This window comes from Nuphar pumila, chromosome 1, assembly GCF_984573655.1.
Source record: "Nuphar pumila chromosome 1, dmNupPumi1.hap1.1, whole genome shotgun sequence".
Taxonomy (NCBI): domain Eukaryota; kingdom Viridiplantae; phylum Streptophyta; class Magnoliopsida; order Nymphaeales; family Nymphaeaceae; genus Nuphar; species Nuphar pumila.
Genome location: NC_143249.1, coordinates 172,845,287 through 172,867,889, shown reverse-complemented (window position 1 = coordinate 172,867,889; position 22,603 = coordinate 172,845,287). Strand labels below are relative to the sequence as shown.

Here is a 22,603-nt window from a genome sequence, read left to right as displayed (position 1 = left end):
TTTTGTCGCCGACGTGAATATCTAGCTGCCCTTTGTAAAGAAAGAAGTTTCTGTGCCTTGTCCATCTAACTGGAATTTATTCTTGTTGCCTCACCTGTGTACTTACTGTGTTTGAAGTTTGAACTAGGGGACATAGCGACAGTAGATGGTTAAATATTGCAAGTTGGCAGATGTATACTGTTGTAATAGAAAAAATTTGATGGAAGCTTCAAAATTTCATTGGAATAGCTATAAAAATTGTATTGGGTGATGATATCAGATTACATAGTTTCTTCCAGGTAGTGTTGTCAATGTTTCTAATATCCAACCCATTTGGCATACCTGAGTGTGACCAAATATTGCAGTCAGTTTTGGATTCGGGGTTGGGTAATTGTCAGATCAGAAATGAGAGAACCCATATCAGACCATATTTATTTTTAAAGTTCCTAACACAACACTGGGTTGAATCTTTTGCAACATTGGTGCTTTTGCCAGCTTCCAGACCCGCAATAGTACTTTGGTACTTCGGGTGTGAGTTAACTAGTTTTCAAACTTGACTTGCCTGGTCAATATGCAGTCAAACGTGTCCGCTGTTAATTAAAGAATCTGCCAATAACCAAAACACGAAAGTTGTTTAAAATTTTGTCAGCTTTCCGAAAAATTCAAGAACACCCAAATCCGACTTATATCTAGAAAGATAAAGTCATCTTACTGGTGTTAGAATACAGATCGGATATGGATCCAGTAGGATCCATATAGTCCACGTGAATGCTATATTGTAATGTAATATACATTACTAACATAGGGTAGTTTTGTCATTGTAAAAGATTTGTAAAACCTACTTAAACTTAATGATGTTTAGTGCAGCCTGCGTAAAGCATACAGGAAGGCTGCCGATTCCAACAAGAACGTGCTCCTCACACTCTCTCTCTCCTCTCCCTTTTCATTCCTTCTCGGTTTCCAAGGCAAATACTGCAATCCAAAGGCAGTTTTATCATGGTATCAAAGCGGTACAGGTCCTGGGCGTGAAGAATATCTGTCAAGCCCGTGCTCCATCAACGTGAAAGGTCGGCAGGTCACGTGATCTTAACCCATCCTTTCTTTTCCTTTCTGTTATTTATATTCCTTTAAGTGACAATCTGTCGTAGATCTAAAAGTTTTTCAGATCTACTATTCTATTCTCGCAGATCTGACATATCTGAAATCTCGCAGATCTGAAATCACCTTTCTTCTATTCTCTCACAGATTTGAAATCCCTTCAGATCTGTTGTTCTATCTCTGTTGTCGCAGATCTGAAATACTTTCAGATCTGTTATCGTCTCTCTGTCGCAACTTTTAGTTATTTTGTCTGTCGCAAATCTGAAATCTTTTCAGATCTGCTATCAATCCTTTCTTCTATTCCCTCGCAGATCTGAAATCCCTTCAGATCTGCTATTCTATCTTTGTTGCAGATCTGAAATACTTTTCAGATCTGCTATCAGCCCTTTTAGCCCCATAAAGCCAAGTTCAAAAACTGCTGCCAGTCTGAAATCTATTTGTCACGCCTACCTATTCTCATTTATCTTAATTCTCTGTCAGTCTTTCATTTCTGTCTCAGCCACACTTGTTTTATTCCATTTCATTTTCAGTCACCAGTTTCTTTCGGCTGTCAAACAATCTATCAATGGATTCTTCAGGTAATTTGAGTCTTTCTTCCAACTTCCTGGGACAGCTTGTCTCAGAAAAGCTAACTACCAATAATTATCTGACTTGGAAACGACAAATTGCTCCTTTTATTCGAATTTAAGACCTTTCAGGTCACTTGGTTGACTCCACTCCGATGCCTCCAAAATTTATCACCATCGAAGCCAAAGAGGATGAAGGATTGCCGAATATTATTCGCAATCCTGCATTTGTTACTTGGATGAAGCGCGATCAGGCCCTCGTCGCGTACATTACTTCCACATTGTCGCAAGAAGTATTGATTTCCATTCCTGATGATTGCACATCTAGAGTTTTGTGGGAGATTTTAGCTCAGACCTACTCTCAGATATCAGAGGCTAAAGTGTTGTTTCTTAAACACGAATTTCAGATGTTAAGAAAGAGGGCAATGATCATTATTGAATTCTTAAATCAAGTCAAAAGCATCACAGATCAATTAGCTATGGTTGGATATCCAGTGTCAGATAAAGAAAAGGTGCAGCAGACATTGAATGCCTTGGGATCAGAGTATCATGTTTTTGTGACCTCTTTATTATGCCTGCCTACTTTACTCAACTTTGAGGAATTACGTGCCAAACTTTTTCAGTACGAGATAACTCTGAAAAACATGACTGATACTTCAACATGACAATCATCTTCACAAGAGGTTCTTGCCACAGGAATGATGGCTGATCGTGCACGCGGAGGACGTGGCAGAGGCAGGGGAACTCCCATCCAGGGTGGACGTGGGTTACTACCTACATCAAATTCCACGGTCAGTTTTTCAAAGAATGTTCCCACATGCTATCAGTGTAATAAACGAGGTCACATCAAAGCCAACTGCTGGTTCAACCCACAAAACTGGAATAGAGCTCAAAACAATAGAAATGTTGCTACATCAGGAAGTGCAGGTACATTTCGAGTTAGTGATGATGCTAAGGATCTTCTCTTATCTGCAATGACAAACTTGAATCTGAAACAAAATGATGATGAAATATGGTATGTTGACTCTGGGGCAACAACTCATGTCATTGGCAATACAAGTAAGTTCTCTATTTTGGTTCCCTATTCTGGTAAATCTAATATTATAACTGGAGATGGGACTCACTACCTTATTTCAAACATCGGCAACGTTCTCATTCTTTTGTCTGAGTCATTTATTTCTTTATCTGATGTTGTCCATGCACCAAATATAAAGAAAAATATTGCCTCTGTTTCTAAACTTATTGACTCTACCAATTCATCTGTGGAATTTACTCCTACTTCTGTCTTTGTCAAGGATCTTCAAATGAAGGAGATGTTCGCTAAAGGAGAGCGACATAGAAACATGTATGTCTTTAATGAAGATCCAACCTCCAGTCCCTTGAAGCCCAAGTCTGATTATGCCTCCAAAAACGTCCTAAGTATGTCCAAATGTAATAAGTCAGATCTCTGACATTCTCATCTTGGTCAATGTAGTCAAGTCTTTATTGAAAAGTTAGTGTTCAATGGTTTTCTTTCATAGTCTGTTTCACTTTCATTGAAGGATAAAATGTGTCTCAGTTGTCAAGTTTGCAAGAGTCATGTACTTCCTTTTCATCAAGTAAATAAAAGAGCCTCTAAGCCTTTTGAGATAATATGTTCTGATGTTTGGGGTCCACAACAAAATGAAATTGCCCATGTTAAAAATCAATTCCAGTTTCTCTCGTTTTACTTGGATATTCTTTATGAAACACAAATCAGAGGTCTTTCGTATCTTCCGTCACTTTCATGCCCATGTTAAAAATAAATTCTCCCAAAGTATCCAAATTCTCCAATCTGATGAAGGTGGTGAGTATTCCTTCAAAGAATTTTTAGATTTTCTCCAAGATAATGGGATACATCGTAGAGTTTCTTGCCCGTACACTCTACAACAAAATGAAATTGCTGAACGCAAACACAGACATATCTATGTCACATGGGTGCGGGTGCGGGGATGCGGCACCTTCAAAAAAACCAGGTGCGGGGGTGCGACAGGGGCAAAAATATAAAAAACATGTATGCATATATATATATATATATATGTATAATTTTGAAGTTTTAACAGTTTAACATTTAACAGTTAACATTGTCATAATATCATTCATCATGCATGCATTATATCAACCTAAATATCAAATTATCAATCAAATAAGTAAAGCAATTACATAAATCGACCTAAATATCAATCAAATAAGTAAAGCATAAAAGAATTAAATTACATACCAAAGTATATCCTGATGAAGTAATGGATGCTAATAATTTTCTTCATCATCATCAAATGCATCATTAGAAGGAATATTGAGCTCAGCTAAATCCATGTTTGTTATGTTGAAATCATGCTCTCCCTCGAAGTCACACTCTTCTGGGTTTACATCCCAAAATTTGGATGTTTCTTGTTTGCGTTACAAACTCAATTTGAAAATGTTAAATACAATATAAGTATATTTAAATGAAAACTAAGAAATAATCAAATAACTAAGAGAGAAAATTAGTACCTGTATTCATCATTGCTTCGCAAAAGTAATCGAAGATTTGAATGAACATATACTAAATCCTTTGCACGCTTGCTGGTGAGTTTGTTTCTCTTCATGTTGTGGATTTGAGAATATGTGCTCCAATTTCTTTCACAACAAGATGAATTAACATACTGCGATAGCAATCTTAATGCAAGACGTTGGAGAAGAGGTGTTTCTGATCTAAATGTTGACCACCATGTGATAAGATCTATATTATCTTCTTCTCTCGCGAATAATGCTGGTCTATATAATCTCGAAGATGAAAATTTTTCAAACTCTTGTGTGACTTGATGTAGAAGATATGCTTATGAAAAAAGTCTTGTCATACACATATTTCTATTTCTCTGAGTCTAAATTTGGAGGGGCACGACCAATACCACCAGCCCCCCACTTATTTGCATAATATTTTGGATTAAGAGAATGTGCCATGCAATGCAAAGGAGTGTTGCTCTTATCCCATCTTCTGATTAAAATTGAATGAATATGATTAAAAAAATCTGAATCATCTAATGCAGAATTTTTTTCTTTATGCTTGAAAACTATAACTTGTATTTTTTCAATCATATTATTCCACATTTCATAAACTCTGTGAAGCATGGGCTCATCCTTATCACCTTCTCTTAACATTTCCCAAATAGGTTGCTTAAATTGAAGGAAGTATACCACTCTATCTCAAAACTCATCATTAAGAATGAATTTTTTAATTTCTTGAGCCTTGATATCATCATCAGCATGATAGAATGTTCAATTTTCATCAGTCATCATGTTAATCAAAACATTCTTCACTCTTTTAATCCTCTTCATCATCACAATGATGGACGCAAAACGTGTTTCAGCGACCTTCAACAATTTCAAATAAGAATGCCTATTAAATATAACATTAGCACGATGGTGGTTAACAACAAAATTCTTAATGCTTTTGACATTTCTTTCTAAATCTTCAATCCATGAACATAAAGCATATGTGAATTTTCTTCTTCTTTGGGGTTGTAGATGCTCTTTAGGGCTAGATTTAAGCTCTGTGCTACATAGGGAGTCCAAAAAATATGAGGGTTATTACTCTCCAAACTCAACGCTGCACTTTTACAAACTGGAGCGTTGTCTGTAATGATTTGTACCACTTTTTGATCACCCACTTCTTTTATCACTTCTATAAACAATCCCTTCAAATACTCTGTATTTTTATATTCCCCAGATGCATCAACTGCTTTCAAGAATATTTGGCCACTAAGTGAACAAGCAATGAAATTGATTAATGGACACCTTTGAATATCTGTCCATCCATCAGACACAATAGAAACTCCATTTTGCTCCCATGAATATTTTTTAATCTCCAGCAACCTCTCCACATTTGCCCTCTCTTCTACAAGTGTGGTTCGTATTTTTTCTGAACTTAGAGGCATATAACCACTCAAATTACAATTTGCTAATGATGTTACTAAATCCTTCCAATAAGGATTTCTAGTCACATTAAATGGGAGTGAATCAGAATAAAAATACCTCCAAACTTTTCTATCCAATTCTTCTCTTCTATATGTATTGAATGATGCTTGTATCGTTCATCTACCTCCTATATTGACTTTTTTTTCCAGCATCTTCTTGGTGGCTTGCAAATGGCACACTAACTGCACAAGAATCGACCATTGCCTTTCTCTTCTCATATTCTTCTTGTATTTTCTTGTATTGTCTTCGCATTGCATCATCAACTTTTCTTCTAGCTGAAATGCCATGTCCTGATATCTTCAACAAATGAGCCTTCACTCTTGTGTAAGACCCAACAAAGTCTCTTTCGCAGAGTTTGTTTTAAAATCTCTTGTTTCCACCACCTCCTTCTCCAGTTTTTGTAAGTTTATCTACATGTACCCATAGTGGCCCCACATCATCAATCCCACTGCAACTATCAGCAAAACTAGTAGCAGAACTCACATGTTGGGATGAGGATGACGCAAGTCCTTTCCCTTTATCCGTCATTTTTATCTTGAAAACACAAAAAAAAATACATTCAAAATTTTAAATCAATTATACAGACTGACATTATCTTGATATAAAATCACCAATGAGGGGGGATTTGCCCCTCCCCTGCCAAAAACAGAGAGCAGGGATGGGGGCTCGACCCCTCCCCTGCCGACCCAACAAGAGAGCAAGAGGGGGGGCTCGACCCCTCCCCTGCCGAAAACAAAGGGAGCAGGGGGGGCTCAGCCCCTCCCCTGCCGACCCAACAAGAGAGCGATATAGGGGGGGGGGGCTCGGCCCCTCCCGTGCCGAAATCAGAGAGAGTAGGGGGGGCTCGACCCCTCCCCTGCCGACCCAACAAGAGAGCGAGGGGGGAGGGGGGGGCTCAACCCCTCCCTTGCTGAAAACAAAGGGAGCAGGGGGGGCTCAACCCCTCCCCTGCCGACTCAACAAGAGAGCGAGAGGGGGGGCTCGACCCCTCCCCTGCCGACCCAACAAGAGCAAGAGAGGGCGTAGGGGGGGGGGCTCGACCCCTCCCCTGCCGACCCAACGAGAGAAAGAGAGGTCGTAGGGGGCTCGACCCCTCCCCTGTCGACCCAACGAGAGCAAGAGAGGGCGTAGGGGGGCTCGGCCCCTCCCCTGCCGACACAAGCAGAGAGCGAGAGGGACGTACCTGCAACGAGGGAGAGGGGAGGAGCTTCAGAGGTGGCGTCGGGACGTCGGGAGGAGATGGCTTCGCAGGAGAAGAGTGATTTGGGCAAAAAAAAAAAAATTACCTTAATCACTCATTTTCATCGATTTTTTTTAATGTCCGAAATGTGGACAAAAACGACCCTGGGTGCGTTGACCGCACCCAGGGTCGTGTTGACCGCACCCGGTGCCGCACCCACCCGTGCACCCGCGTTGACGCGGGTGCGGCACCTGCGTTGACGCGGGTGCGGCACCTGCTTTGCCGTCGTCGCGGGTGCGGCACCTGTTTTGCCGAGTCCCTGTGACAGAGAGACATATTGTGGAAAGTGCAATGAGTATGATTCATGGTAGTAACTTGCCCATCAGTCTTTGGACAAAAGCCTTTCACACTGCCACTCATGTGATAAATCGCCTTTTTATGCCTATCCTTGAAAATCAATCTCCTTATTATGTTCTCTTTGGTGCGCACCCTGATTATGATGAGTTACGAGTTTTTGGATGCACATGTTATGTACATATTGATAAATCCATGAGAACTAAATTTCAGGACAAAGCCTCTATATGCCAATTTGTAGGTTATGTAGATGAACACAAGGGGTACATGCGCTATGACCCTGCCAATAGGAAGGTCATAATTTTCATAAATGTTATTTTTGATGAAAATAGCTTCTTGGAGAATAAAGCCAACCATAGTCATGAACATGGTGAGACAACTGATAGTTGGTATGATCCATGGCTCAGTGCTGAACTTATTTCACATGCTGCTGAACATACCACTTTGGACCCTGCAAGCATACATGATGAAACGACTTCAGATAAGGTATCAGAAACAAAATGTTTGAGATATAAAGGAAATGTCTACACCAGAAGACCCAGAGAGCAAACAGATGCACTTGTTGGAGAACACATGGCATTATCCAGTAACAGAGAGGCGCCAAGAAGATCAAGCAGGATAAGGCATCCTATTGAAAAATGGGTGAGTTATGATAACTTCTCTATGGATTTTCAGATCTTTCTATCCAAGATTGAAAAACATGAGGAACCACTTGGGTTTTGTCAAGCTGTTCAATCTAACAAATGGATTGAAGCAATGAATGAGGAGATAGAGGGACTTCATGAGTGTCGAACATGGGAGATAGTTGGTCGTGCCCCAGATAAAAATGTAGTTGGCTCAAAATGGGTGTATAAGATTAAGTATAAACCAGATGGTAGTATTGAACGATACAAGGCACGTCTCGTTGCCAAAGGTTTCACCCAAGAATATGGTCAAGATTACGATGAGACCTTCAACCCAGTGGTGAAAATGGGAACCATTCGTATTATGCTTGGCCTGGCTATTGAACATGGGTGAAATCTTAGTCAGCTTGATGTCAAAAATGCATTTCTTCATGGGGATTTGAAGGAAGAGGTCTACATGGAGCAACCTCAAGGTTATGCAGAAGGAGACCCAAAAGAATATGTGTGTAAATTAACCAGAGCATTATATGGTTTAAAGCAAGCCTCCAGGTCCTGGTTTGAAAACTTCTCCTTAGAAATTCAGAACCACAGTTTCATTCGTTCCCAACTAGATCATTCTTTATTCATATACAGGGATGAAACCACTGTGGTTTTCTTACTTATATATGTCGATGATATAGTGATCACTGGTAATGCTCCAAATCATATTTAACAAATTAAAGTTTTACTAAGTATGCGATTCAAGATGAAAGACCTTGGAGAACTAAGATATTTTCTTGGTATAGAGGTGGACAGAAAAAATGAAAAAACGTCATTAACCCAATACAAATACACTCTTGATCTTCTGGCCAAAGCAAAAATGACAGATTGCAAACATGTGCATGCACCCAGTGTTGTCAATCAAAAACTCAACATTTGTGATGGTGAGTTGTATCTTGATGCAAGCAAGTATCGCAGTTTAGTGGGCATGTTACAGTATCTTACCTTTACTAGACCAGACATTGTATATTCTGTTTCAGGATACCGTGTTTTCATTGGAAACAATCTTATCTCATGGAGTAGCAGAAAACGCAAAGCTGTGGCAAGATCTAGCACAGAGGCAAAATATAGATCTATGGTAGCTACCACAACAGAAGTAACCTGGATTAGGCATCTACTTACAGAGATGGGAGAGAGTATCTCAAGTCCAACCCTCATGTGCGATAATAGAAGTGCTATACAAATTGCGTTCAATCCTGTTCATCACAGTCGGACCAAACATATTGAGATTTACCAACATTTCATCAGACAAAAAATAGCAGACAAAGAGATTGAACCGGTTTATGTGTCTTCAGAAGACCAAGTTGCTGATATGTTCACAAAGGGTCTCACAAGTAACCGGTTTTGGTATCTAAAGAACAAGTTGCACATGTTTCAATCCCATGCACAACTTGAGGGAGGGTGTTAGAATACAGATCGGATATGGATCCAGTAGGATCCATATAGTCCACGTGAATGTTATATTATAATGTAATATACATTACTAACATAGGGTAGTTTTGTCATTGTAAAAGATTTGTAAAACCTACTTAAACTTAATGATGTTTAGTGCAGCCTGCGTAAAACATACAGGAAGGCTGCCAATTCCAACAAGAAGAACGTGCTCCTCACTCTCTCTCTCTCTCCTCTCCCTTTTCATTCCTTCTCGGTTTCCAAGGCAAATACTGCAATCCAAAGGCAGTTTTATCAACTGGGACTGGGTCAGACGGACTGAATGCAAAAACACACAAACATACAAGAATATATTTTTGTATTTTAATTCTTTTGGGTGATTAAAGTTCGACCTGCAATAAAAAATACTTCTGAAAATAATTTCTCCAATGTTCACAATCCCATCCACCAAATACCCAACTACGGTTAGACAAGCTTCACTCACAATAGGAACAAGGAAATCATATAACATTCAATAACTTACACAAAACTGAATTCTTTCAAAACATGCAATCAAATTTCAGATATTACAAACACAAATTAGAAATCAAACAAGAACTATCTCAATGAAATATTAAATTCCAAGACTCAACCACCTTCATAGCACAAGTTCGGCAAAATAAAGAAGTTTTTCTAGCCAAACCAACAACGATGAAGGTTGGCTGATTCAAGCACCACGATTCTTCTCAACTCACTCATTTCTTCCACAATGGAGAAGGCAACAACCAACAAAGCGTCAGCCGAACGCTAGTCTCCACAAGCATTCACACACCCAACTGGTCTTCACTCCCAAAGGCTCTCCGAACACCGCACAAACAGTCCTTTCAAGGGTTGAACTCCTCACGGGTTCACAAACCACAACAGTCACCCAACAAGCTTCCTCAAGCTTTCACGTCCAGCAGCTCACCACAAGGTCCATGCACTGCTGGCTCACCCTCAAGGTGCAGCCTTCACGTTTTCTCCATGTTGGAGGCTCCCACAACTTTTTCAAGTCCTGAATTTTTTTTAGAAAGAGGTAAAAAAAAAGCCTCAGCATTTTTTCCAGTAACTTTTATGGAGAAGTCAAAACTGGCATGATCTCTTATTGGTCATGTAGGAGGCAGCCACTCTGGAGGCCAATGAGAGGCCTCAATTCAAAATATGCACTCTCATTGCACCACTCAACTGTCCAATAGAAAATCATCCTGCTAAAGAAGAGAAGGACACGGGTGGTACTTCAAGAGGGGTCAATGGATGAATGGTGAGGTGGCTAAAGAGGGATTGGTCACATAAGAGGTCACTTCACCTCACATCCAATGAAACAAGGCCACATGTAATGAACCTTACAGTACAATGAATCCAGACCCATATTGGCCCAATAAATGCATTCTCTCAAGGTAGCCAATGTAGATCCAAAGTTTGAATATTGGATCCCTCTACCCATATTCCCCGTACACCCTCTATTACCCAAAGGTAAGCTTAATGGATACCAAAACTGTCCAGATTCGTAAAATCCAACACCTATAAAAGAACAAAAAAAAAAACAAAATAAAATATACAAATGTTTTTGAGTGATTCCAAAAATCACAAAATTGGAACCACATATCAATATGTATTTTCTGAGATTGATGGAACAAAAATCTCATAAAATTAATTCATGTGAAATAACAAAATTATCCTTAAACCCCGTTTGGACCCAAAATAGGTATTTTTGGCTTGGGGGTCACAGGTACGACAATCTGGATTGGGTTATGCTCCTCGTGTGCATTTGGATTGGTCCAGATGCACTGCATCACCTTTTCTCTATAATGAAATATGAAGAGCACAACCAAGTGCCTCTTATGGGCAAGTACAACATACACAAATTGAGACCACTTATGGATCAAGATATAATCACAAACACAATGCCCCTTATGGGCAAGAGAAAGCATAAAAAATATATAGACCTTATTGAGAGAGAGCTTGAGAGCAAGTATTACAAATAAGAGGGGTTTCATCCCCTATTTATACACAAAAGGAACAAAGAAGCGCCATTGGGAGTACTCCCAACAGCTCTATTTCAAGGGCATTATAAGCTCTATAATGCCCTTGATAAAATAAATAAAATACAAAAAATAGAAAAGCCTAAAGTGCCGCTAATGAACACAACTAATTACATAAAGTGAAAAGACTAAAATACCCATAATGGGTATTTCCTATTACATTAATAAATAAATATATACATATTAATGTGTATATATATATACACATACACAAAACTATAAGTATATATAGACATTAACATCCTCATCATGTTGAACTGCATATTTGACTTATCTAATACGACCAGCCACACAAAAAGCTTGACCCTTGGGGAAGGGCTGAAATTCCAAATAAGGAATCTGGGGAAAGGTTCAGCCTCCAGCTACAAAGAAATCTATAAATGGTAGCAGTTGAAAATACTCCCGATTGGTGACATGTCCATAAGATGGTGTCCTCCTACCGAGCTGGTTTTCAAATGGAAAGCTTTCTCATCAAGGTGCAGCCTACAAATTCTGAGTCCTTGAAATTTCTTCTAGAAATGATGCACTAACCTTCTTAGGATTCCAACAGTTACCCATATTGGCGTTTTAACTTTTTGCAATCCTAAAAGATTAGGGCAGGTTTCATCCCAAGTGTGCCAAAAACACTGAGGATCCCTGCAGGTTTTAATGTTAAAATGGCTGTTTGCTGCAAATGCTGCAGAATAAATGAATGTGAAGTAAACCACATTGGATCGTGAAATTCAAGAAAACCCCTTTCATCCAAGTAAATCTAAGGCTTTACTATCAGTCAAAATAAAAGGGCAAATCTGTCCAAATCTGAATGAACATAGTCAAAGGCAGAGTTATCGGAAGCGTCATATGCAGTGGGGAAGCGCGCTTCGGAAGTGCAAAAAAATTTGGGAAGCGCGCTTCCCCCTTTTGTTTTCAAATTATTTATTTATTTTTATTTATTTTCTCTTTTTTTCGCTTTCCCCTCGCTTCCTGTTCGCTTTTTAGGTCGGTTCCGAGACAATTCCTGGTTTGCTTCTAAGTCGTCCCACGCTTCTCGCTTCCTAAAATTTTGAAAGTGCCTCGCTACCTGCTTTCGCTTCCCGTATCGCTTCCCGCTCCCACTTCTTCGACTGACAACTCTGGTCCAAGGAAGATATTGGGCTTAAACAATAAGACTCGAGCATACCTGAATGTCCAGTATTGATGAAAGGGCTTAAGACCTTGAAAAGAATGAATTTGATAGGGATGATGCTGAAAATAAGTTAGATCCGAGCATATCTAATCTATGTACTCAAAAGCACCAGGCAGGTCGACCCCTAAAAAGTGACTAGTCGGACTAGTTGGTACCCCAATTAATTTTTTTTGGTAATAAGATGTTTTCATTAGAGAAGTACACAATTACACATGCTTTCACAAAATACATATAACCAGAATATATATAACAGATTCAGTATAATCAACAAAATTTGCTTTCAGCCTTTTATAGAAAAAATGATTGTAATACGCACACACATTTTATTCATGGCATTATCATAACACACACACACACACAAATCATACTTTCTGCCTTTCACAAAAAAAATCACAGAAGCACAGTAACACATACATATATAAATAACATGTTAGAAAAAAGCACAAAAGCACAATAACACATACATATATACATAACATGTTACATAATCAGTAAATGGGCTAAGGTACCTGAAGTCGGAAGCAGTGCTGTGCTACAAAAAACAAGCTTTCAAGCTTTTATTAGAAAAATTTACAAAAACTCACACATATATACAAACAAAAATCACACATATATCTCATGTACAACCTTTAACGGAAATATTCATCAGAAACAAGTTAACATCCACATATATAAAAAATATAACCATTTAGAATTAACCCCTCCATACCGTTTTTTTAATACATATATATAATAAAAAATGACTAAACTACCCTTTCACCTAGGCGATGCAGCTAAATCTCTCAATAGGTGCCCTAGTCGACATTTTGTCTGTAAAATTGGTGCCTTTTAAGGTACCCACGTAGGAATTGCAAACCCTAGGTGTTTTACCTACGTCTAGGCCCTGACTAGGTGGACTAGGCAATACTTTGCACTATATAGGATCTAATGTTTCAGCAAGAGATATTAGAGACAAGGAAGGAATGAAGATAAAAATGTAAAGAAAAATTAGAAAGGATAAAAATTAATAGGTTTTGGCAGTAATTTTTATGAAAACATAAAGAAACAATTATACAATGTTTAACAAAAAATAAATGAAACAAGAAAAAATATATACTAAAAAAAGTAGAAAGTAAGAATATTTTTGAAAACAATCAAATATTGTGATGTTATTGCGATAAATATTATGATATTTTGAAAATATCATGATATATATCCTTTAATATCAGTTGACCTGTTTTTCTCGTAAATATCGTTATATTTTCAGAATATAGGCAATATTTGTGGTTTTGTTAATAATAAAAAAAGAAGAGTGAGAGAAAGAAGACAGAAAAGGAGGATGATAGAGAAAGTTTTGAAATGAACAAAAAGATGACAGAAAAGAAAAGAGGAACGAATAGGAAGAGAAGAATATGGGATGAAATACACTACCTTATGTGTATTGGGATGTGCAAGATGAAGAAGAAAGAAGTTAGCAGCCCACAATGAAAGGAAATCTCAGTCCCTAGCGATTATTTCTACAGGGCGTCTTCTTATTATAAGCTTTTATAACCACCCTAATTAGGGTTACAACAAAATACCTGTACATTTGATCCATGTTACAACTATAGCCACTGCCTGGCAATATTACAGTATTGCCACCACCTATATACTCCCAAATATTACAGACAGCCACCCTATGTCACATGGGTGCGGGTGCGGCACTTTCAAAAACCTTGGTGCGGGGGTGCGGCAAAAAAGATAAATATATATTATATAATTTTTAAGTTTTATCAGTTACCAGTTTAAAAAAATATGTTTTAATCAGCCATTCACAGTTTCACAGTCTGAATTAGTTCATACTTACACATGCATGGCTTAATCTTTGAGACAAGCATATGACTACTAGCAGGATTCCAACATTGAAAATATCAGTGCAGGAAGGATAGCTGTTTCGACTCCCCACCTGAGCCAACACATACCAAACATCCGAAAGCCCACATAGCGGCAAGGGAACCAACAATGACACATAACTGTAGTGTGGCCTGCCAAATCGCATGTCCAAGCCCTCTGGCAAGATGCACAAGGAACCTTGCAGTTGAGTCGTTAGCACCGAGTAGGGACACTATTCCGCTGCGGCAAAGGGAAAGCAAACACAGAGACCCAAAAAAGCACAAGTTGTGCCCACGGAGACCTCGACGTTCTAAGAGGGAGAGAGGGAAGTCGGAGAGGAGAGGAGAGGAGGAGAGCAGAGGGTGTCGGGGGCATACCTGGAGCGGCCGGCGACAGCAGCGGTGGCGGCGGCGGGGTCGACGGAGAGCAGAGGGAGTCAGAGAGGAGACAAAAGGAGGATTAGGGCAAAAATTTCCCTAATCCCGTCCGCAGCCCATTTTATCTGGCAGATTTTTTTTTTTTAAATTAAAAAACTGGACCAAAATGACCCTGGGTGCGTTGACCACACCCAGGGTCGGGTTGACCACACCGGGTGCCGCACCCGCACGTGCACCCACGTCGTGTCGCATCGACGCCGGTGCGGCACCTAGTTGGCCGAATCCCTGTGACATAGCAGCCACCTGTACATTTGATCCATGTTACAACTATTGGCACTGCCTGGCAATATTACAGTAATGCTACCACCTATACACTCTCAAATATTGCAAACAGCCATTTACAGGTGGCACAATTAGGTGTGTTATTTTAACAACTGCCACTAATCAGCTTAATATGCTTGTATTGGATATTTCTTTCATTATCAGGCATTCCTTGAATACTTATTAAAATTGAATACAGAGGAGACAAGGTCATTTGTTCAATGTAGATTTAATGTTCATCTTTCCATAAGCTGTGTTTTTGCAAGATACAGATTCTTTCCTTTTGTATCAAGGTTGAAGGCACTCTGTTATATGTGCAATGCTAGCTATTTTTGCTCTTTTTCCCTGCATTTATCAAGTGTTTCCACATAAAGCAGGATTTTTTTTGCTTTTGTGATGTGGCATATCTGTTAGTTTTCAGTATTTTAGCCTTTTATGCTTGGAAATTTTAATCTGCTTACATGCAAATGTGTTTTGACTTTGGATTAACATTTTTATGTATACATTCTGACTTTCCGATTGAACTGGAATGCATGTTTTAGTTAGTTGTTTGCTCTAGAATTTTGTTGACATTCAAGGTACCTTTGGTTCGATCACATGAGATTCACTTCCTCATACACTTTAGAAAGTGAATCTCATTTGAGCAATACCCTAAAAGCAGCCAAATATAAAACTGTTTTGGCATAAAAACCCATACTCAAGCCTCATAAAAAATAAATTGGTACAAAACCCCAAAAGTGAGATTTAGAAAGTGAATCTCATTTGTGTGAGATTCAATTTCTCATGAGGTCTCTGGAAATTTGAAATCTCATGAGATTTTGAAAGTGAATCTCTTTTGAACAATATTTTCACTTTTCAAAAACACGACCAAACATACCTTCAGTGCCTTCCTACTTCAGTTACAGTTAATCCTGCATATGAATTATATGGAGACTTGAACATTAATAAGTTCTCACCATGTCATAGTGTATAATTGTAGGTTTTTGTGTTTGTGGCTGCTGAGTATGAGACTCCTCAAAATTCCTTGAATCAGGTATTTCCACTGGAACATTTTGTGTGTTATTTCCACAATCTCAAAATTTATCTTCCTTTGTTATTAGCAAAAAGCACGGAGTGATTATTACTGTGGCACTTGTTTTTTTTTTAAATTATTATTTTTTAAAGTTTTATGTACGTTCTTAGCTTCCTAACTGGTTAATTTTGTGGCCGTCTTTTCTGTCACATTCCTTAGGCTAAATTAGTAGCCGTGCTTTGTTTGAGTTGGTGCAATGCAATATCATGATGGTTATGTACATTTAATTTATAGTATAACCTTCAAAGATTGCCTAGGCCCTTCTAGACACATGCCTATTTTGGTTCTTGGACTAGCTTTCTGCAAGAATCGCTGATGCTAAATATAATATAATCTGACACATCCTTCCCAAGGGAAATCTTACAAATGGGATGTGGAGAACTGATAATAGAGTTATATTATGCCACATAACTACAACAATGGTGTTACACATGCAGGTTTCTATGATTCTTCTGGAGTCTCATATTGGCATTCATTCTTTTTGTGCCTTTGTTGTAATTCTTAAAACAAGAGAGGGGATAGAATTATTTGTTTTCGTATCACCTTTCAAATAAAGACAACTGTTCTGCAAAGTTTTCCATCTATCATTCTGCCAAAGGAAATATGTTTTGCCTATGGCTGTTGCCTATGTCACATGGGTGCGGGTGCGGGGATGCGGCACTTTAAAAAAACATGGGTGCGGGGGTGTGGCAAAAAAAAAAAAAATCAGACCCGGGTCGGATTTGGATCCGACCCGGATACAAACCCGTGCTTATTTAAAGCACGCAGGGAGAAACCCTCCCCCACGGGGAAGCAGATCAAGTCATGCTGAACATGAGCGTTTTTGCTCATGCACACATCGTGGCCGTCTGTTTGCATTTTGGATGAATGCCACGTGATTTGTTGACTTTTTAGCTTTTTAAAATGCAAATCGGATGGCCAAGAGCAAAAACACTCATGTTCAGCATGACCTGATCTGCTTCCCCCTCCCCACGCTGCTCACTCTCTCTCCTCGCTTGCCTTCTCCCCCCGCCACAGGCTCCCTCTCTCCCATTCATTTTCTGGCCACCTGACGCCGGCAAGCCCCACGTCCGGCGATCCACCCGACGCCGGTCCTTCCTGTACCAGGATGAGCCCTCCGGCCCCCTTTCAGGTGAGCTTCTTCTTCTTCTTCTTCAGGCGAGCCTCCCTCAACATCATTTTTTTTTACATAAATGACCCTGGGTGCGTTGACCACACCCAGGGTCGGGCTGACCGTACCAGGTGCCGCACCCACCCGCATCACGTCGCGTCGATGCGGGTGCGGCACTTTGTTAGCCGAATCCCTGTGACATAGGCTGTTGCCCATTTCATCCAAGTATTAGTAGCAGCTTCTTATGCTATGAGTTCTTTATAGCTTAGGCTCATTTCTTCAGTTAAATTGGAAAGTTTTGAATTCTCATAAACACAAAATTGTGCCTGGACATATATTGTCTGGAAATCCAAAGAAGTCAAATGTTCTATGTATTTAAGCTGGCGATCAAGCCTCTGACATTTGATCTTTCTAATGACAGGTGCAACTGAGGTTGCACTGTTTCCTATTTTGGTAGACAGGTTACAACTAGATTAGGAGGCCATTGATGTGCAAGTGCCACAAGTGGATAGATCCACGTAAATGCAACTTTTAACTAACAAGCTAGTAGCATATGCTTCTGTGACACGATTCCGAAAAGACAACCTTGACCTGGTTCTGTTAGAAAGTTTTTGATAGGCCGATTACCAAATAATGGTATTTTTGCGACTTCAGTTTGTATATGGTTGTAGTGAAACATGTGAATGAATTTTTTCGCTTGCTTTAATTTGGATATGGTAACTACCTGAACTTATTCTGAAGATACTGTTATTTTGACTTGTTCCCTGGGCCAAATTATCATTGTATATTCATATTTTTGGGTGACTTGACTAAGCACCAGGAGCCTTTGTTTGCGGTTTGCTGTAATGGTGATGCATGAACCTCCAGTGTAGCTGGCATCTTGATCCTTCTTAGGCTGATGGTAGAACTTTTTTTGGAAGTTATTCAACTGTGCTAATATTAAATCATTTGGTAGGTATCTCTGTGGGATGGAATAATTCCTTCGAAAGAGCATGCAAGATTTTCAATTCACACTACAAACAAGTATCGCTTTATTGATCAGGTAACATAGTTTCGGTGCATGGGTATGTGGGAATATTGTCATATCATCTTCAAATCTAGCTGAGTTCCAAGGGCATTTCAGTCACTTATTTACATGGTTCTGTTTCCCTCTTTCTTTTCCTTTTTCAACTTTTCTAGTTGGCTTCATTTCTTTTTGTTTTCTCTTGTTGGCAACTCTTGTTATGAAGCACCAACATACTTGCGAAAAAAACTCATGTTATAAACCCTTGCACTCCACAATATGGTTTTAATCATGACTTCAAGTCACTGAGCTACGTCACTGGCTAAGGCATGGTGAGTTTGTATCACTATGGTCTGTCTTGGTACCAAGTATGGTTACCGACTAAGGTCGATTTGGTGCTCCTGCCTTTTTCATGTTCTTAGTCACAGGCATAGTTGATTTCTGAAGTGGTTTGGGGTCTGATAGTCTATATCTAAATATAGGATCGGTTGATTCATTTCAATACTTCTAGTTTGGTGCGAGGTGGTCTTTGTGCCATACCTTATCATTGTCATTCAGATATATGAGGTCTTTGTAAATGCATGTCACTTGTTTTAAGAAATCAATTCTTTTGCATTTTGACCACAAGTTATTGCTCATAAGAACCTGAAACATCAAGTCAAGCCTGATGTTGAGCAGCAATTTTCTCCTTTTTACTAGGCGAACTCTCTCTTTCCTAAGTTATATTTGTTCTTAAAGTGCTTTTAATCTTTAATGCATATGCAGGGGAGAAATCTCAGAGGCATGGAGTTCAACTTGACACTTCATTGGCATATCATGCCCAAGACAGGTAGAATGTTCGCCGACAAGATCGTCATAACAGGATACCGTTTGCCTGAAGCCTATAGATAGTATGTGTCAGTCCTGTGGTTGGATGTCTTCAGAACTTGTCAGGGTCCATGAGATTGTTCAAAAGATTATTGCTACAGAATGGACACTGCCTCTAATCTGTAGGATAAAATTTTGAATTTCCAAGTTCATTAGTCCCTTGCTTAGTTCATGTCCGGTTGCCTTACTGAATTAGTTAAAGGAGGCAAACATGCAAGTTTTCATCAACTTCCCTTTCTACTCTGGTTTGCATTGGATTGTTCACTGAGCCGATAGGCCATGTTTGGGAGGAGCTAGTTAGGTGGAAATCGTTTAAGATGAAATGAATAGAAATGATTTAGTGGGAATTGTTTTTCCTTTCCTTCCTTTCCCTTCGTGCCCTTCTCTTTCGTTCCATGGGGTCACAAACCCTGTGATTTGTCAACTTGACTCTGCACTGACAAATCAATAGTATTGGCACAGAGGGGCCAGAACTAGCTGATTTATGGGCATTCTGAGGGATGCACACGAGCCTAGCTCGAGCCCTTGGCATGTACAAGCTTGGCTCGCTCAAGCAAGTATGTGTACAGGCTCTTCTCAGCTCGAGCCTGAACTACTGGTGTTCAGGTATGCCGAGTGTGGGCCAAGCTCGGCTCGAGCTCATTTCGGATCAGTGTTTCGCAGGATACACATGGTCGGTCTCGAGCCAGTTTTGACATGTACAAGCTCGGCTCACCAAAAAAAAGATGTACAGGCTCTTCCTGACCCTGAACCGAGCCTGAGTCAGTGTTTCACATTGAGTACAACAGACCTAGCTGGCCCGGGTTCGGTGCAGGCTCAGCAGAGAGAGAGAGAGAGAGGCGTGGTAGGGGTGGGGCTTGGTAAGGGGTGAAGTGGGATGGGGCAGGGCCGAGCTTTATCGGGCTTGGTAGACCGATGAAGCTCAGCTTGTTGCTCGGTCTGAGCTTCAGAGTTAATACAAGCTTGGCTCATTTATGCCTCGAGCCTGAGCCAAGCTTAATCAAGCCAATCTCGATCTGACTCGGTTCGTTATGCATCCCTAGCTACCTGCTTCACCATGTTTGTTTTTGGCTGTTGGGTAGGCCTTGGTTACAACTTGGATGGGCTCATGTTTGCATTGATATTCTTTTTTCCCATGCGGAATGGGTAAACCACCCCTGACGTCAGAGACCATGGTGGTGTAAAGCCATGGTGCACCCCTTCAGGGAGTCACTCGGCTTTGACTTTTATGCAAGAGGGTAGGAGTCGAACCCTGACTGCTCGTCTGACAGCCGAGGCCCTCTCCAACTTACCACACCTCTTTGGAGGCATGTTTTGCATCATATTTGATGCACATAGGCCAACCAGCCAACAAATGTAGACCACGTTAGGGGGACACAACGTGTAATCATAGTGACAAATATCGCGATATTTATGAAAATCTTGCGATAATATCGTGAGAAATTGCCTGAAAGTTTAAAACAGTAATTTCTCGTGAGATTTTCAAAATATCACAAGATTTATGAAAAAAACATAAGTACCGCGATTTAAACGTGATATTTTTGTTTTAAACAGCTATTTATCATGAAAAGATCATGTTTTTTTATTTTTAAATAATTTTTATTAATATTTTCTTATAATTTTTTTTTATATTTTAAATTTATTTTCTTATTGCCAAGATTTTGCCGAAAAAAATACAAGATTTATGAATTTTTTTCAATTTCTCACGAATTTTTGGAAAACGAGAAATTGCCGATAAAAACGTTTGTCACTATGAGTGTAATGGATTAAGTCAGTGACGAGATCGTTGTAGCAGGGTGAAAAGTATCTAAGCGTGAAAAAAAAAATTGCGAGAAATTACCAAAACGTTTTAAAGAGTAATTTTTTGCGATATTTTCAAAATCATGTTTCTATTTAAAAATGTAGATATCACGTTTTAAACAAGATATTCACAATTTTTAATGAGTTTAATTTAAAAAATTTCAATTCCTCACAAGTTTTTTGGCTGCCATTTTTTTAACGTTTTAGATGCTTCTCAATATGGCTATTGCACATGTGGACATTACTTTAATGTTTTAAATATTTATAATAATATTTCAAAACTGACTTTTTTGTTGATTAAAAAATTAAAGAACCAATGGTTTCTTTGTTGATTAAAAAATTTTAAAAACCATGTACTCATGTCTTATTTTGAAGATCTGTGAATTCACAAGTCGAGTCCTATTCTTATCTTTGTGACAAACATTTCTTCATTAGAGGCGTGAACAGGTCGAACTTTCATGGGACTGCGGTGGGTCTGGACTGGGATTTGACTGAGGTATAGGTGTTGGGTCTGGGTCTAACTGACCTACCAAAGCCAAAACCATACCTGGGAAACTATAAGCATAACATAAACTAGACAAGGACCAAACACGGTAAAATAAGAGTTTTTTTTTTTAAATTTCTTTTACATTAGAAAATTGCAAAGCTTAATTGGGTCTCCGGCCGTCTATGGATATTGTACGAAATTGCACTAAACAATACCCAGCTCGATATGCTAAACGAACCATACATTCGTAACGCGAATAGTTATTATTATTATAAAAAATGACCGTATTGTACGAAAAATGCTGCATTTTTTAAAATACTCTACAATTTAACAAATCTGTCGAATAGACAATATGGCAGGTTTTCAATTTTTTTTGATGCTTTTACCTCTTGTAGGTGCAAATTTTTTATTTTCGCACGCCACTAAACTCATCAACAAAATTGCAACTGAGGTTGCGATATGCTAAAAAATATTGCAAAATTGCTATGCTAAAAAATATTGCAAAATTTTAAAATCAAATTACAAAATTATTCATGAGTATTGTGAAAGTTCGTACCTTGCAAAATTCTGAACGATTATAACATTGGAATTGCAAAATTCTTTTTTCATGTGAAATTCTATATGAATAGTATAAAAACAAAGTTAGGGTTTCAAAGAAACTAGATTTTTTTGTGGTCTCCAACTAGTGAAAAATTATGATTATTTTTTCAGGGTCAAGCATCAACGGTAAGATCGGCAGCACTTCAATGGTGAAAAATTGTCGACGATGAGTTTTTCCAGTAAGAGCATCTTATGGTATGGGTGACATTGAAAATGAAATCTGTAACCTATTCTCATTATATAGAACGATGAATGATGATAGTGTATTTCTTCATCAACATAGAGTCGATGTATTTCACGGTCAACATTCGATCATGTGGTATGGGTGAGACATGCAACATTCTTGAGGCCTTCACTCTAATGAATTTATGAATTTTCCTGGTAAGTGCATCTTATGGTATGGGTGAGATATGAAACCAAAAGTCTGCAAGTTAAAGTTCAATGCAGGAGAACAATACAAAGTGTAGTGTTTTCTCTCCATCAAAGATGCATTGATACGTAACATTCTTGAGGTCCAAGAGATGGAAGTAACTTTGCACATGCTCTGTTTTCTTTCCATTAAAGACACAATGACAAACAACATTTTTGTTAAAAAAAAAGAATGAATGTAATATACGAGTGACTTCACTTTGTGAAAAAATATAATGAATGCAATGTATGAGAATCTTTATTTTGTGAAAGAA

At 38.9% G+C, this 22,603-nt stretch overlaps 1 protein-coding gene across 1 annotated transcript in view; it reads left to right on the top strand.

Moving 5' to 3' along the window:
• Positions 1-19,271, top strand: part of LOC149851301 (signal peptidase complex subunit 3B-like) — a 28,157-nt gene extending 8,886 nt beyond the window's left edge. Inside the window, exons 4-6 of the mRNA XM_090014565.1 lie at positions 15,960-16,013; positions 18,119-18,205; positions 18,932-19,271. Coding sequence (XP_089870691.1) covers positions 15,960-16,013; positions 18,119-18,205; positions 18,932-19,057 — 267 coding nt within the window. The 3' untranslated portion in view covers positions 19,058-19,271. The remainder of the gene's footprint in view (positions 1-15,959; positions 16,014-18,118; positions 18,206-18,931) is intronic.
• The last annotated feature ends 3,332 nt before the right edge of the window (positions 19,272-22,603 follow it).